This window comes from Camelus dromedarius, chromosome 15 (assembly GCF_036321535.1).
Source record: "Camelus dromedarius isolate mCamDro1 chromosome 15, mCamDro1.pat, whole genome shotgun sequence".
NCBI classification, from domain to species: domain Eukaryota; kingdom Metazoa; phylum Chordata; class Mammalia; order Artiodactyla; family Camelidae; genus Camelus; species Camelus dromedarius.
In genome coordinates, this window is record NC_087450.1 from 38,272,655 (window position 1) to 38,287,668 (window position 15,014).

At 46.8% G+C, this 15,014-nt stretch overlaps 1 protein-coding gene across 2 annotated transcripts in view; it reads right to left on the minus strand.

Moving 5' to 3' along the window:
* Positions 1-15,014, minus strand: part of VIT (vitrin) — a 92,470-nt gene that overhangs the window by 7,415 nt on the left and 70,041 nt on the right. Inside the window, exons 8-11 of one of the 2 annotated variants that reach the window (XM_010999646.3) lie at positions 14,466-14,510; positions 12,877-12,939; positions 8,742-8,889; positions 1,071-1,174 (exon numbers count right to left, since the gene is read on the minus strand). In XM_010999646.3, the coding sequence (XP_010997948.1) occupies positions 1,071-1,174; positions 8,742-8,889; positions 12,877-12,939; positions 14,466-14,510 (360 nt within the window). Of the gene's footprint in view, positions 1-1,070; positions 1,175-8,741; positions 8,890-12,876; positions 12,940-14,465; positions 14,514-15,014 lie in introns of both variants that reach the window. The other variant, XM_031466840.2, reaches the window with a different exon arrangement.

A 15,014-nucleotide genomic window follows, 5' to 3' on the forward strand; every position in this document is an offset into this window, starting at 1 on the left:
CTGGGTGCTGAGAACCAGCCTCACTAAGGCCCCAGGCCGACCCCATGCTGTTTTTGAAAGTGTGGGCTGGGAGGAGCTGACCTGAAGTGACAGGAGCTTCTCCTTGGGCTTCTGCAGCTTGGGGTGAGCCCCACGGTCCAGGAGCTGCGGGGCGTGGAAGACTGTGTTCTGGGGTCAGTGGAATCTCGTGTCCAGCCCCACCAGGGGCACAGGTCTGGCTGGCCCAGGAGGTGCTGCCCCACTAAGAACTGACAGATGTGTTCTAGCCTGGCTGCGCTGCCCACCTGAGTGGGCCTGGGCAGGTCACGCCAGGCCTCTGGGCCTAGGTTTCCATGTCAACAGCCTGCCTCAGTTGAGAGCAGAGGTTGTGTGTATGTGGGAACTGAGCCTCCCAACATGCCTTTCATGAAGTCAAGCATGTACTTCACATTATCTAGGGCCTCAGGAAATTTCTAGAATCAAGGAGCTTGGTTAGTGTGAACCTGTTTCCAAATGCCTGGTCACCTCTGGGGAGCAGATAAAATGGAGTTTCTGGACCTGCCCCACTGACCTTGAATTCTGGTACCCACCTCCACCCCGCCCTATCACCATGGCCAAGGCATGGAGAGGGCTCAGCTTGACACAAACAACATGTCTCTCTCTGCACAGTCATCACTATAACAAAAGCTGAAGCTGATTGGAAGAAGTTTCCCAAGGGGCACTGTGAAGCTTCCTGAATGGAACTGGTTACAAGTTTTATTAAAAAAAATTTTTTTTTTTTTTACAAAACTTAACATTAAATAGATGATGACTTATAGACTAGTCAGGAAATAGCTGCAATAGCAGTCCTACTGGTCCTGAAGAAAGCTACCGTCCCAAGGAATCACGTCTGCTGGAACTCTCCAGCACGGCCGTGATAATGGTCTTGACCCCTGGATCTACGATAAATCAGACTTTAGAAAAGATACAGATATTACACAAGTCATTTCTTGATGGATTATTAATATTTTTTCCTCCTTCTATAATGTTAGAAGACAACCACATAGAAAGAGAACCACGGTAGCAGGATGATCTGAATCCGAACCACGTACCTGCATTAGAAAGCCCTCCTCTCTGGGTAATTTTCTCTATGGCTGTCTTTAGGTCCTGGGAATTTGTGTGAGTCTTGAGGTTAAATTGGGTAGCAGGGTTATCTCTGAAGATTCAGAACAAGAAATAAAAATTAGCTGGGAAGTTATTCTTTTGGGAGAAAAGGAGAACTCAGAGCTGATTCTTTCCTGAACTTGACCGTGACCCTCAACTCTGTCCCTGACCTCTGACCCCTGGCTCTGGCCCTGACCCTGACCCTAGCCCCTAACCCCAGCCCCAGCCCCAGGGCTAGATTTTCTCACTTTGCACGATTTCCTTAGTGTGTCTGAAAATTGTGAAGAAATCGTAGCTGGTCATAAATTAAATGTTGCTAGTAGACAAATAATTTCAAAAGCAAAAATATAAAATTTTCTTTCAAAAGTTTGTACAGAAAAAATTTAAATTTTTAAAATTATATTTTGCTAAATCTTATGATTTAAAAAATAAGACAGAAATATGGAACCTGATCACCCCACATCCATAGTGTTCCCTGTCTTACTGTTGATCACTTTGTAGAGCAATGGATCACCTCTTTCCCATACTACATACACTGTCAAATCGTGTTATTCGCAATCATTCTGTTCTATAAAGTTGCTGCAAACATCAAATTAGCAAGTTCTGAGCCATGGCTCCTAGGGGAAATACAGGATTAGGTTTCTATGGGCCTCTGGTCACATTTTTATCAATAGATCAGTAAATAAACTTGTTTTATGTGTGTTTCTGTTTCAAGACATCCAATTTAATATATATGTTTCTTAAAAATAATTAATTATATGTAGTATTTCTGTATAACAAAATGCTAGCTGAGTTTTTTCCTGACCCTGGGTCACATTATGGTAAATTTTTTTAGCTTTCAGCCTCACGATGCTATCCACTATGCTTTAAAAAAAATATCAATTTTCATTTCATGAATTCCCAAGTTGAGTCACTTTTTCACCTTTTCCATAGCTTCATCATGCTCTATAGATATTAATTACTTTAGCACTTTCTGGAGTAGGCTCACATACAGATCAGTGGATTTCCTCTTTGTTCTGCTGAATGTCCGGAATCACTGATTCATTAACTTTGTCATGACCGACAACACAAGTGGCCTGAAGGAAGTGTATCTAATACCGTCAGTTTCTCCGTGAGCAGGCACAGCCTTCCCGTGCTTAGAACACCCGGATAGCGCTTCAGTGCTATGCTTGGGACTATTAAAAATATCCCCAATGGAAAGCAGAACGATGTGGTGCTAAAAAGACTGTGAAAAGGACACTTGTTACAGTATGAGCTGGAACAGGAAGGCAGAGCAGCACCTTGTTTGACCTCAGCTGGGAGTGCTGTGTGAAACACTCCCCTGTCTGTGCATGTCCACAAACGACAATGAAAGTGCCGTGAATACCGATTTTTGGAGACACAAGTAAATTTCAGCACAGAGGTGAATTTGCAAATATGGAATTAGAAAATCATTAAGATTGACTATAACCTACTTGAGAACAGGCGCCGTGTCCTAGGATTTTCTAGCCCTAGTGTTTAGGGTAATAGAGAATTATGGAAAGAAGGAAAGGAAGAAAGGAAAGGAGGAAATGTGGGTGTGTAATCTGCTGATCTGAGAATTACTGTGGAACTAGGGGGCTCTCCGGCTCGCGGTCTGTTTCCACGTCGCAGGGCTTGGTAAGTGCAGGGACATGGAGTGCCTTGGCAACAGACAGTGCTTGGTGCTTCCCAAACTCAGCCTGTGTCTGGTCACCTGCAGATTTTGTTCAAATGTAGATTCTAATTCTGCAGGTTGGATGTGATATCCCAGGTTGTGCCTTTCTAACAAGATGATACGGTGGAACGCATTTTGAGTAGCAATGTCTTAGAGGATGCTGTGAGTGTCGAGAAAATCAGCAGTGGGGCTGCCAGTGATAAGAGGAAGGGAGGAGAATAAATAAGTCTGGAGACCACAGGAGGAAGGCTGAGAAGAGGGAGGAGAGCGGAGCTCCTGCAGCCTAGGCTGGCAACCTGGGCGGGGGTGGGGGGAGGCGGGGGGTGGTTGGGGCAGGGATGCAGGATCCTCCAGATGACAGCACAGCGCTGGGGGAATACGTGTGCCTTCACTCTCTGGTTGCCCAGCAGCAGTACCCAGAGAGCTCTGAAAATGAATGATCCCTGAGTCCCACACTCAGAAATTGTGATTTAACCGATCTGAGGTTTGGTCTGGGCATTGGGATTTCAAAAGCTCCCCAAGTGGTTCTAGTGTGCATGGGAGTGGCCATCTGCTCCTCTAGCAGAATGATCTAGGGATCGAGGGAGAATGAGCTCCAGGAGAAGGGGCTGCCCTGGGATAAGCCCAGTCCACGTGCAATGGGAGGTCAAGGGGAACCGTCAGGAAGAAGTGGGGGAAGTCAAGGGCAGTCCTTGTTTCCTTTGTGCGTCTGGGAGAGCGAGGTGAGGAAAAGGAAAAGCGTAAGATTCTTGGGTGTGAACTGTGCCCTCAGCTCACTCAGCCCGGGGTGGGGGGGTGCCTGAGGCGTGAGGTTCAAGGGTTCGCCAGCCTGTCACTCAGAAGTGGCAGGGGTGGGGGTGGAGGGGGTCTGTGCCACTGGGCCCTGGAGCACACTCCCAGGCTGTTCCGGATCCTGTCAGTTTCTGTAAAGGCAGGGTAGCCCGGGGGCATGAGAAGAGGACTGGGCAGGAGCCGGAGATACTTGTGGGCCGTGGCCACTGCACCTGGAAGTCGAGCTGCCCCTTTCCTCCCCTCTCGGGGACTTGGTGATTCTCAACCTTGGCTACAGATGAAAATACCAGCTTCTGGGTATTTGCCAGACTCTAGTTTAACGGGTCTGGGATGCAGCCCAATCATCAGCATTTTTAAAAGCTCCCCTGGTGACAGCAACATGAAGTCCAGGCCCCAGAGTCGCTTCCTGCCCTGAAGTCCTGTGCTGCCTCGGGATTTGTAGCTCCTGGGCCCCTCCCGCTGTGGCTCTTGCCTCAGGCTCCCCCCGACCCCCACCCCTTTGCTGCAGACTCAAGAAGATGGGACAGAATGGTCCTCCTTGCCAGGTGTATTAGTTGCCTATTTCTGCTGTAAACTTAGTGGCTTAAACAACACACATCTTGGCTTCCAGCTGAAGGTCAGAAGTCCGACATGGGTCTCCCTGGCAGGGCTGTGCTCCTTCCCGAAGGCTCTCGGAGACCGCCACTGCCTTGTCTTCCAGCCTGCTTTTCTTGGTCAAGGCCCTCTTCCTCCAACCTCAGAGGCAGCTGTCACATCTTTCTCATGACTCTTCCATAGTCACATCTCCCTGTGACGGATAATAGCTGGGAAAGGGTCTCTGTTTTAAGGACTCAAGTGATCACATTGGGACACCGTAATCCAGGACACCCTTCCCATCTCAGGGGCCTTAACTTTAATCACATCCACAAAGTCCCTCCTGCCATATGAAGTCACATCTCCACGGGTTCCAGGGATTCAGACGTGGGCAGCTTTGGGGCCATTATTCTGCCCATTGCCCCCAGACGCCTCACTTCCTCCCCCACCCTGATTTCCCCACAGTCGGTGGCTCAGCTGATCCACGGGAGCCTCGGAGTGTCCTTCCTTTTTTTCTGGGCAGAAAGGGAGGCTCATCTGAGTGTGACTGAGGTTGTTCAGTCCGGGGCTGAGGTGGGTGGGCTAAGTTAGAGGGTAAGGAAATGCAGCCCAACTCAGAGATAAAACATAAGGCACCTGTCAAAGAGCCACGAGCAGAGAAAAGTGTGTTTCATTTTGAAATGGAGCAAAACCACTATTTTGCTTTATGCCGTAGCTATTTTCCAATGTTGATATCCTAGGGTTGATTACAAAGTTCAGAGGCACATGTGCAATTCAGTTCCATTTGTACTGAAACTGGGAACTAAAACGAAATCATAGTGAAGGTCCAGGGGGCACCTGTGGATCCAGGCGGCAGCTAAAATGCAGCTGCTTGGTTAGGTTCGTTCTGTTTGCTGGAGTTCACCTAATAGCTGCTTGCTCTGGCTGTCCTTTCATCTGGCCTCTTAGCGCTCCTGTTGTATTAAGTGCAGTCATGAGCCTGTTGGCTGTTTAATTCTAAATCAGAACACAAGGGCTTGCTCCTTGGCCTTTTGTTCAAGCAGTGTCTCAGTCCTCAGTTTGGTAGAAAGCTTAGATTATCAGGAGCTTTCTCCGCAGAGGAGCAAAATCTTTGCTTTGAAGTCAGTTTTATTTGACATTTTAGGGATTAATTTTAATTTAATATCTGTCCTTTCCCCATTGGTCAGGCTTTTAGCTGTATGTTCTTGGGAAAGTCACTCAAGCTCTCTGAATTGGTGTCAAACGCTGCCTCTCTTACTAGAGGTGCATGATGATGTGGAAGGAACGCTGTGGTTGCTGAAAAGTTAACGGGGTGGGGGTCGGGGATGGCAGTGACATGGGAGAGGGAGCATCCTGGCACCACGGTGCCTCAGGTGCTCCCCCTGGCCTGGATCAGAAATAGGGAGCCAGCTAACGCATGGGGAATTTATGGAGGAGAAGAAACCACAAGCCCAGGAGGGGATGATCTGATCTGCTGAGAGAATGGAGTGGACAAGCAGGGAGACAGGGAGATACAGGAAAAGGAGGGAGGGGGTGACCAACGACCTGCCAGTCCTGTGACAGGACTCTTCCTTCACCTGCCTGCCTGGACTGATTTTCTGTTTCCTGTACCCAAAAAAATCTTTGTGTAGGATGCTAAGGGATCAGGGGCAGAATGAACATTGCATTTTGTACATCCAAACCATTTTTATACTTCTGGGTTTTTTTTACTTCTTATTTGCCTTTTGTCTCCTGTTAATAGTATGAGCCTTCTAAATTCTAAATTTAAAAGTTTAAGATCTGCCTCAGCTCTCCTAAGGAATCTTCTTGGTTGGGAGGCGGGTGTCTTCCATGTGGACCAGCAGCAGCGGTGACAGAGGTGAGACGCCTTGAGAGGAGGAGAAATTCCAAGCTCCGAGTCCTCTTGCCTTGGCCAGCCCCTTCCCAGCCTAAGCCTCACCTGATCGTCACTTCTTTTTGAGCCTTGCTTCCTCCCTATAACGCGAGGAGGTGGAACCAGGAGATTTCTAAGGCTCCATTGCTCTGCGATTCCAAGACAGTGAGGCTGATTCCCTGTGGTGGTGAATCAGGTACTAGAATCCCATGAGAAACCAAAATGCCAGGAGAGGAATCAGCTTCCCAACCAGCCGAGCACTGGAAAGCCCTCTTCCAGAAACACTGGCCCCATATCCCCTTTCCTGCCCCACTCCCTCTTTTGGCACTAAGACTGTTTGCTAAGGAAGGAGGGGCGGGAGGCACCCAGGTGCCTGAAATAAGAGGAAGTCCAGCTGGGTGCGTGGATTTCCCCTTCAGCCTCATCACACCCTTCTTCTGATGCCTCGCTCCGATTTATTTTGTTCGCCACGTCCCAGTGATGGACAGATAACCTCCATGCAGCTGTCATTTCATTGCTGATCATTCATCCCACAGAATCGGAACCAAGGCTGGAAGGGAAAGGAGGCTTATCCAGGGTGTTAGTCCCACATTCATTGATTGGATGTCTCCCAAGAGCTGGTCACTGAATTACAGAACATCAGAGCCCTAATAAATAATCTGGCCCGCCCCCCAACGCCTCATCCTTCACAGATGGCAGCCCCTATGTGGAGAGGTTAAGGGACTTGCTTAAGGTCACACAGTAAAGCTAAGGCCGGAATTCAAGACATCCCGTCACCCGTTCACCATGCTTCCCACTCCAGGCTGCGGCCGAAGGAGGACGAAGAGGCTTGATCGGTCTGTGTGAGCATAGAGAGAAGGAAAACAGACACCTTCTCCTTTAAGGGCTTTAAATGAATAAAGACCTTGAGTGGAAAAAAAGACGAACAGCAAAGGCATTTTTAGAAAGTGACATTGGAGGTAAACAATTCTTCCCTGCAAACGGTGATCATACTGGGAAACCTTGAGAGAAAGTTTTTTTTCCGAGGGGAAGGAGTGTTTACTGAATTGTTTTTCCTCCCCTGCTCCGTTGGTTCTTTAATCCACTTTCCCATCAGCACACAACACGATTCTCCTGCCATTTTTATTTTCCTTGACATATTTATCATCTTATTTTCATATTATCCTATAAACTTTGGGATACGCAGCTTTTAAAGCAGCTATTTTTAATGCAAGATGACACACCAAGATTTGAACCCCCCAATAAAACTGACCGGGGACAGCTGGCACTAAAACACTTCCATTTCCTCCCTGGAGAAGCCTGCTATTTGTTTGCTGTCTTTAGAAGGTAACACAGCAATGAAAATAGGTGGACGTGTTGAAACCAAGAAACAGTGACCCAAAGTATGTATTGTCCTATTTCAAGTTAAAATCCTCCAGATCATTTGACATTGAAAATTGGCATTTGTAGCAATTGGTTATTTTCATATACTTGACTCTGACTTTATACAAGTGCCACTTCACTCAGCTATTTTTCTTCACAGGAATAGAAGATAGTGTTAAATATGTGATTGGAATTTAATTCTAAAATACAAACATCATAGGTTCTTAAGAAAATAAGACATTTTTGTTTATTTCCTTGGTGATCTCAAAAATAAATATTCCAGTGTCTTCAACTTAACCTCGGTTAAAATGCTGCTCCTGGAGGTCCTCTGGAGACGTTTGAAGGGCCTGGAGACCCCCCACGCATGTTGTCAGTATTTTTCCTTTTCAGGAGGGACATTAGGTCGTGACTGCGGCTTCTGAGCAAGAGGTGCCCAGGCTGATGTGAGATTCCACTTCCAAGGCCAGGCTGCAGCGCTGCGGGGAGCGAGCGGTGGCTGTGTCTGGGGGTCCTTTGTGGGACTTTGAGACAATTATCCTGCCCTCAATAGTTCTTGATCAAAAGTCCACCTATTATTTGAGGTTTGTGCTTGCTTGCTCCTTTGTTTATTTTCTGTTGACATCTGTGTATCTGTTTTAGAGAGCAGTCTATTCACAGTTGAAATAAGATTGACTTATTTTCCCAACAAGAGAAAAAGTTGAGACTGGACGTCAGTATGAGCCCTCGATTTCTACCCTACTAGAATAATGAAATGGGCTGGGAACAGTCACACAAGTACCCGCTGACTGATGGGGGCAGTTCCCCTCCCCACCCAGTCTTCCCTGTTGCCTGGTGGGCTTTCCCAGCACCAGAGCAGCAGCCTAAGGTTATGCAGAGGAAGGAGAAAGTTCACCCTAGAGCACCGTGTTTTTGAGATATCTCACCTATAGGTGGACAGGTGGGAGCACAGGAGCCCTTCCAACAAATACTTTCATAGTCAGGGTTGAATGGGGTCCCCCTTCTCCAACTACACATGAGGAAACCGATGGCGGGAGAAGTGAAGGCCTATCTCAAGGCCACGCAGCGAAAACTTGAGCCCTGTTCTCTTAATTCCCCCCAAAATATTCTCTCTACCAATCAGGAGTGCAAACACCATTTACTTACAAGTCTCCATTAACCCATCCTGCCCTTCTGGAAGTCTCGAGTTTCTTTACATGGCCTCTGGATTGCTTCAATTTCTTTCATTTATATTTGTATCAGGGAAGAGAAGGAATCTGATGTGCTCTAGGATATGTTGGTACTTTTCTGCGGCACAAAATTAAGCGCAGGACATCCCTTAGTTTCTGAATTCAGGACAGCACTTACCCGTACTGAACAACACCCATCAGTGGACCAGCAGGGCCAACGTCCAGAGCTTGGGCGACGTCAGCCAGGAACTGCTTCTGGATTCGGAATCGACGTTTGCCAACGCTTGAGCTCCCATCGATGAGAAACGACAAGTCGATCTTGCAGTCTGAGGAACGGAAAAGGACTCTGTTAGTCCATGTCTCTCTCACTGCATTCACTGCTCTTTCCCTCCACCAGAGTCCCTTGGGATTCCAACGAAAGGAGAAATTTGAAAAGCAAGATGCAAGGCATATTCATTGATTTCTATCCATAATAGATTTTCACTGGGCACCAAGGTCCACGACTGCTTTAGAATTCTCTGTATCAGACACAACCAGATACTTCAGAAGCTGTGACCTCCCAGTCAAGTCTGAGAATGCCCTCAGAATGGTCTCCTAGGCTCAGACCGTATAAGTGCAGACCCCCAGATGTGGGAATTCACCCAGTCTGAGTCTTGTGGGGGGAGCCTGTAGTCTTACTGTCATCCTAACTTTTTAGAATTGTGTGTTGGCGTCTGTGAAAAGCAGGAAAGGACTTGCAGGGCCAGTGTTGAGGGGAGGGCAGGAATTGTAGAATGAAAAATGGATACCAGTTTTATCCTTCACTTTCCCGGGTGGGGCAACCCTAGAAATTATGCACGTCTATTGACAGATATCTGTACTTGTTTGTAGCTCTCTTAGATTTTTGTCCCTTTCTTTTAGTTGTGACAAAGATCAGGACAGTTCTGGTTAGGCTGTCTGGACCTCTGCGAACAGATAAAGGTTATGATGGGGTTGGGGGGTGGTGAGGGGGGCTGCAAGGCATTTCAACCTTTCAGAGGCTAGTAAGAATTGGTAAAAAGTCACAAGCAAACAGAAGTTAGTACTTTGCTCTCGACTGAAATTGTATCATCTCATTTCAGTAAAATTGATGATTCAGTGCTGATCAGAAGCTTCTTATTGGGAGTTCCATATCCCACTGATGAATAAAAAATGAGGAATGAGTTATTTAACAACTGTAGGATGAGAGGAAAAAAATATTTCAGAACAGAATTCCATGGTGGAGAAGAAGAGAGAGAGACTGCAAAGTTAGAAATTTCTGGGCTGGAGTGTCCAGGAGGACAGAGGGGCCAGCACTGCCCTCTGTGAGAGGGGTGCAGCTGTCCAGACCAGCCTGGGTCTCCGCGCTGCCGCACGACTGCCCACGAGGCCACTTTCGGCTTCTGTTCTCTGCATTACATGTTGTGTTGCTTCAATGGGACTGGAGTCCCCCCATTCCCCAGAAGAAGGAGCTTCGTGGCAGAGAGATTCTTTTTTTTTAATGAAAGCAAGAAAATGACCATGAGTTGACACAGTTTTAAGCAGAATGGATGAGAACTATTTCATAAAGTGTGATACTACAGACTTGGCAGATTGAGGGGAACATTCAATCTGAGAGTGCTTTATTCTCTTGCTGCGGGGCATGGCAATCAAAACCAGAGGAGAAGTGGGCGACGACAGGGACCTCTCTGGGCCTGGCAGACTCCGCTCCATCTGGAATTAGTGCCTCAGATCACTAGGGACTTGCAGGCTTTCAGTCCCCGTCTGCGTGGACATCCAGGGCCTGCCACCCTTCTTGTTCCGCTGGTGTCCCCGCAAACTGCCTATGCAGCATGCCAAGCATGATCCTCGAGATGAAGACTGGGAGAAGCAAACTCAGTCAAAGATGCCACTAAAGCCCGGGATAAAGCAAAAGGGAAGCAGAACTGTTCTAGGCCTTGGCATGTGTTTGCCAAACAGGGCCAACCCACTCTTTCCCAGATACGGGCTTGCAAGGTGAAATGCCGCCAGCAGGTGGCAGTGGTGTTCTTTAGGGCTTGCCGCCCACCCATGCCTACTGTTTTCTGGAAATGGGGGCTCCCAGGCTCCACCCAGACCTGTAGAATCAAGTCCGCAGTTTAGCAAGATCCCAGGGTGATTCGCATGCACTTTAAAGTTTGAGAAGCACTCCTGGAAGGGTTTTCCTTCCAGATGTCAGTCGATCAGTTCAAATGCCTTTTTACATGAAAAAAAAATTACTTTTTTGGAATAACTTATTGAAAGTAAGGGCGAAAGGGGGTTTTCCTTTTAAATGAATGAAAGTATGTGGATTTTCATTCATCTGTTGAAGTGCACTTACAATACTTGGCAATTATAAATAATGTTGCTGTTAATAGCAGGGTGTATGTATCTTTTTGAATTAATTCTTATTTTGTGGTTGGCTTTACTCTTTTGATAACTATGTAAGTCTAAAAAGCTAAAGCTCTAAATGTTCTTAGAAACAATGAACAGTACATATACATAAATTTAAAAAATAGGTGAAGTATATTGTGTAAATGTATTTACATGTAATACATTGTATATGTGCAGTCAAATTGTAACAATTCTACCTAATAAAACTGAAAAATGAAAAAAAGACACCAAAAAAAAAAAAAAGGAAAAAGAAGAAGTTGAAAGTTAAAAAAAAATAGTATATGGATTTTGTAGCATCTATTTCGGTTCTTCCCAGGCCATTTTTCTTTCCTTGTTTCTTATATCTTGAACTGTGTTCAGAATTGATGTGTTCATTTCAGAGGTTTTAAGAAAGTGTTTCTCAATTTGCTTTGTTCTCTTCTCTCATTAGCCTGATGGCTGATACCGGGATCACCTTTGCTCCTGTCCAAGAGCGTGTTAACGACTGTGGCTCTGGCTCAGGGCATGGGCTTGCTGAGACCCTAGTGGCTTTCTCACATTGAGATGGAAACACGCTGATGTGAAGATGACAACATCAATACAAAAGGACAGATCTGGGTTCTGAAATGTTCAGCATGAGCAATTTATTACGGTCACTGGGGCAGAAGGAGGAGGAGGAAGAAAAGGTAAGACAGAGTGTCTACAGAAATCAATCTACTAATTTTCTTAATTGCTTTCATTTTTTTCAACATGGCACAATTTTACAGATTAATGCTTTGTGTTGGCCAGTGTTTCTTAACCCTGGATAAGTGTCAGAGTTGCTCATGTAGCTTCAACAGATAAAAATGCCTGCTGTGGGCGGTGCTTCTCAAGGGTTAGTGGGCCAAGGAATCCCTTAAGGAGGTCTGGGGTGGAGCCTGAGAGCTTGCATTTCTGACAAGCTCCCAGGTGACGCTGATACTGGTCCTCAGACCACACTTTGAGTAGCAAGATCTAGGGAGAGTCTGATTCAGTAGACATGAGGCAGCAGTTGGCATTTTTCATTTTTTCAAAAGGTCTTTGGGTGATTCTGACACGTAGCTGAGTTGAGACTCACAGCCCATTGGCAGCTGACTTACAACTTTCTGGGGGAATTTTCAGGCACTCTCCTTGGCTTGCAACACAACTCCCTCCGTGGTTTCCCTCTTCTTCTCTGGCCCCTCTTCCTGGTATGCTCAGGTGGCTTCTCTTCTGCCCCGTCTTAAAGATCTTCAGGTTTAACTCCTCTGTTTCTTTTTCTATCCCATCTCCCCAGGTCACATTTTCTGTTCTCATAGCCTTGGTTATGAATTACAGCCCATCATCTTCCAACTCTGTATTTTCAGTTGGGCCGTTCCTTCTGATGTCAGATTTCAGTAGTTAACCCTCTGCTAGACCGAATGCCTTACAGAAGGTGATAGACAGACGCTCTCCTGCCCCAGCCTGCTCCATCTCCAGTGGTCCTCATGGCAGCACCATTTACCCAAGTTGTTCACAGCATCTTTAACTGCTCTCTGTCTCACACTTCCACCCCCAACCCTCTAGATTCTTCCTTTTCTATCTCTTGAATTTGCCCATTTGTCTCCATCTCTACTTCCCACGCTGAGCTCCGTCTACCATCATCTCCACAGACCACAGTCCTCGCTGGCCAGCCAGTCTCCTCTCATCCGCCTTTGTCTCCCCACTCCACCCACCCCTGTTGCCATAGTGATGTTTTAAACATCTGATCCTCTTCCCCTCTTGCACAACAGTAGTTTAAATCCTTCAAAAGCTTCCCTTTCCCCTTAGAACAAAGTGACAGAAGAGAGGAGATAAAGAGACCCGGGGTAGGAGAGAGGCGGGTTTGGATGGGAGTGAGTGGGTAGAAGGCAGAGAGGGCAGATCAGATGTCAAAGCCACTGTGGGTTTCTAGTTGTCAGTTAACTTACTTGGATCTCCCTGGGACACTGGTTCCAAAGACTGTGTGCTTAGTTCTTCTTTTGGAACAAATCCTGGAAAGAACAGTAAAACTTTCAGTGACTTACAAGAACAGGAAGCATCTGGCCTCACCCCAGGGATGGGGACACTCAGCTCAAGGGGCTTGGCTTGTGTCTAACTGCTCTTCTCCACTCTGTCCCATCTTAAGAGACAAGAATGCGTGAATATTTACTGACAGGATACTAGAGACACAGCTCGCTTGCTTGCCTGGGTGCTTGGGGGCAGTCTTAAGTCAGGTGGATCGAGAGCTGTCCCCTACTGCCAGTTAACTGATTCTGTCTGAGCCTTAATTTCCTTATCTGAGAGGATTAAGCACTTTGCCAGTGTGAATGGTTCCTCTGTGAAATTCTGAAAACCTCGAGGTCAGGGCATGTGTCTCACTCAACACATAAACCTTTCCTGTGCCTCCTCCATGTCGATCCTCAGTCAGCCTTTGGTGATTGAGTTGAACAAAGATGAGTGAGAGGAGAGGACAGTCTAATGGGGGCTGAGTGTAGACTGGAGGGGAAGAGATGAGACACAAGCAACTCAAACAAATAAGAGGATCTGATATGCAACCCTTCCCCTCCAGCAGGCTGAGACCAGAATACAAAAGGAAAAGGGTTTAGTTCTTGGAGAGGCTGGGGGGCGGGGGGAGGCGTTGATTTTCAGCCTCAGGGATTTTCTTTAGAGCTGTTTACCTGGGAGCTGGGTTCACAAATATATAAAGAAATAAAGACAATTAATAAGAGTCTTTTTAGGCTTGGTCAGGCCAAAGAGTTTCTCAGGCAGAGGGAAACTTGCAGCACCGGAAGTGGGTCTCCCTGTTTCTGGGATGCTGAGCGACGCCCGCTCAAGAGTCTCCCCCAGTGGAGGAAGGTGCTGGGCACTCTGCTCACTCTTGACTGCAGTAACCTTTCTCCTGGCTTGTTAGTTTTTCCAATTTGCAAAGCACATGATTTCATCTTCCCATTAAAGGTCAGCTTGCTCATCCTACTTCCTCACATCATTTAAAAAGTTTCACTTTGGGTGTCTAATGGCATTTCTCGGCCAAGAGCCCCCGGAGGTGAAGAAATGCAGGTCGAGTCCCAGGTCCTCTTTTCTACCTCGCATTTCCCACCGCCCCAGCAAAATCTGCCCTGGAGTTTCAAACACTAAATGCAGTAAATGTGGAGCAACACTCATTCACGTGAAGGGGAAACCTGCATCCCACTTGCAAAGAAGGAAGAATAAATAGAAGGAAATCAAAGTGTGCTCCCAGGTGGAGTGAAGGTCTAACTCATTTTGAGGTCCGGGAACTCACTCCCTTCTGCCTTTTTGTCTTCATGTTTCCTTTCCCCTTGGTGATCCAGTGTTGTCCCTGGCCCAAGCCTCCCTGTGGGAGCTTCAGTGTGCCCTTTGCATGGTCACCAGATGCTGACATCGGAGGGGACACTGTTGGAAAGGCTTCTGCAGCTGAGCTTGGCCTCTGTGCCACCAGCTGGATTATTAGACCCTCCTAGTTCTGTAATCCTAGGAATCTTGATCCAGTCACGGCCAGGAGGTTGGGCTATATAATTACCTGCATCTAGAAGGACTGATCCAGGTTTCCACAAGTCAGGCTCCCCTGCTTGTCAAAATTAAAAAGAAACAAACTTATTACTTAGATGAAACCAGCAGAAGCTCTCAGGTGAATTGTCAGAATGATAATGTTTTCTAATTGTGGCAGAAAGCTCAGTAAAGAAGCATGAGACCAGCCTTTGGGATGAAGCAACCTGAAATCTGTGGGATTTTCTCATTTAAAGCTCTTAAAGCCGAAGACAAAAACGTCTTTACTCTTTCCTTCTGTTCGCTATGCACCGAGAATCATGGAATAATAGGAATCCTGGGATTCAAAGGCACCTAAAAGCTCATGCAATCTGAACCAAACCCCTCAGCCTGCTTCTGTAACATCCCTACCAAGTGAGTGGCTGGCTGGTGTTGAATACCTCCAGAGATGGGAAACTCATTACATTCCCAACCAAAGCAGTGAACTTCTTCTTGGATTATTGAGACTGTGAGAAAACTTTTCATTGGTTTGAGCTGAAATCTTTGTCCATCCATCCATCCATCCTTCCATCCACCCATCCAT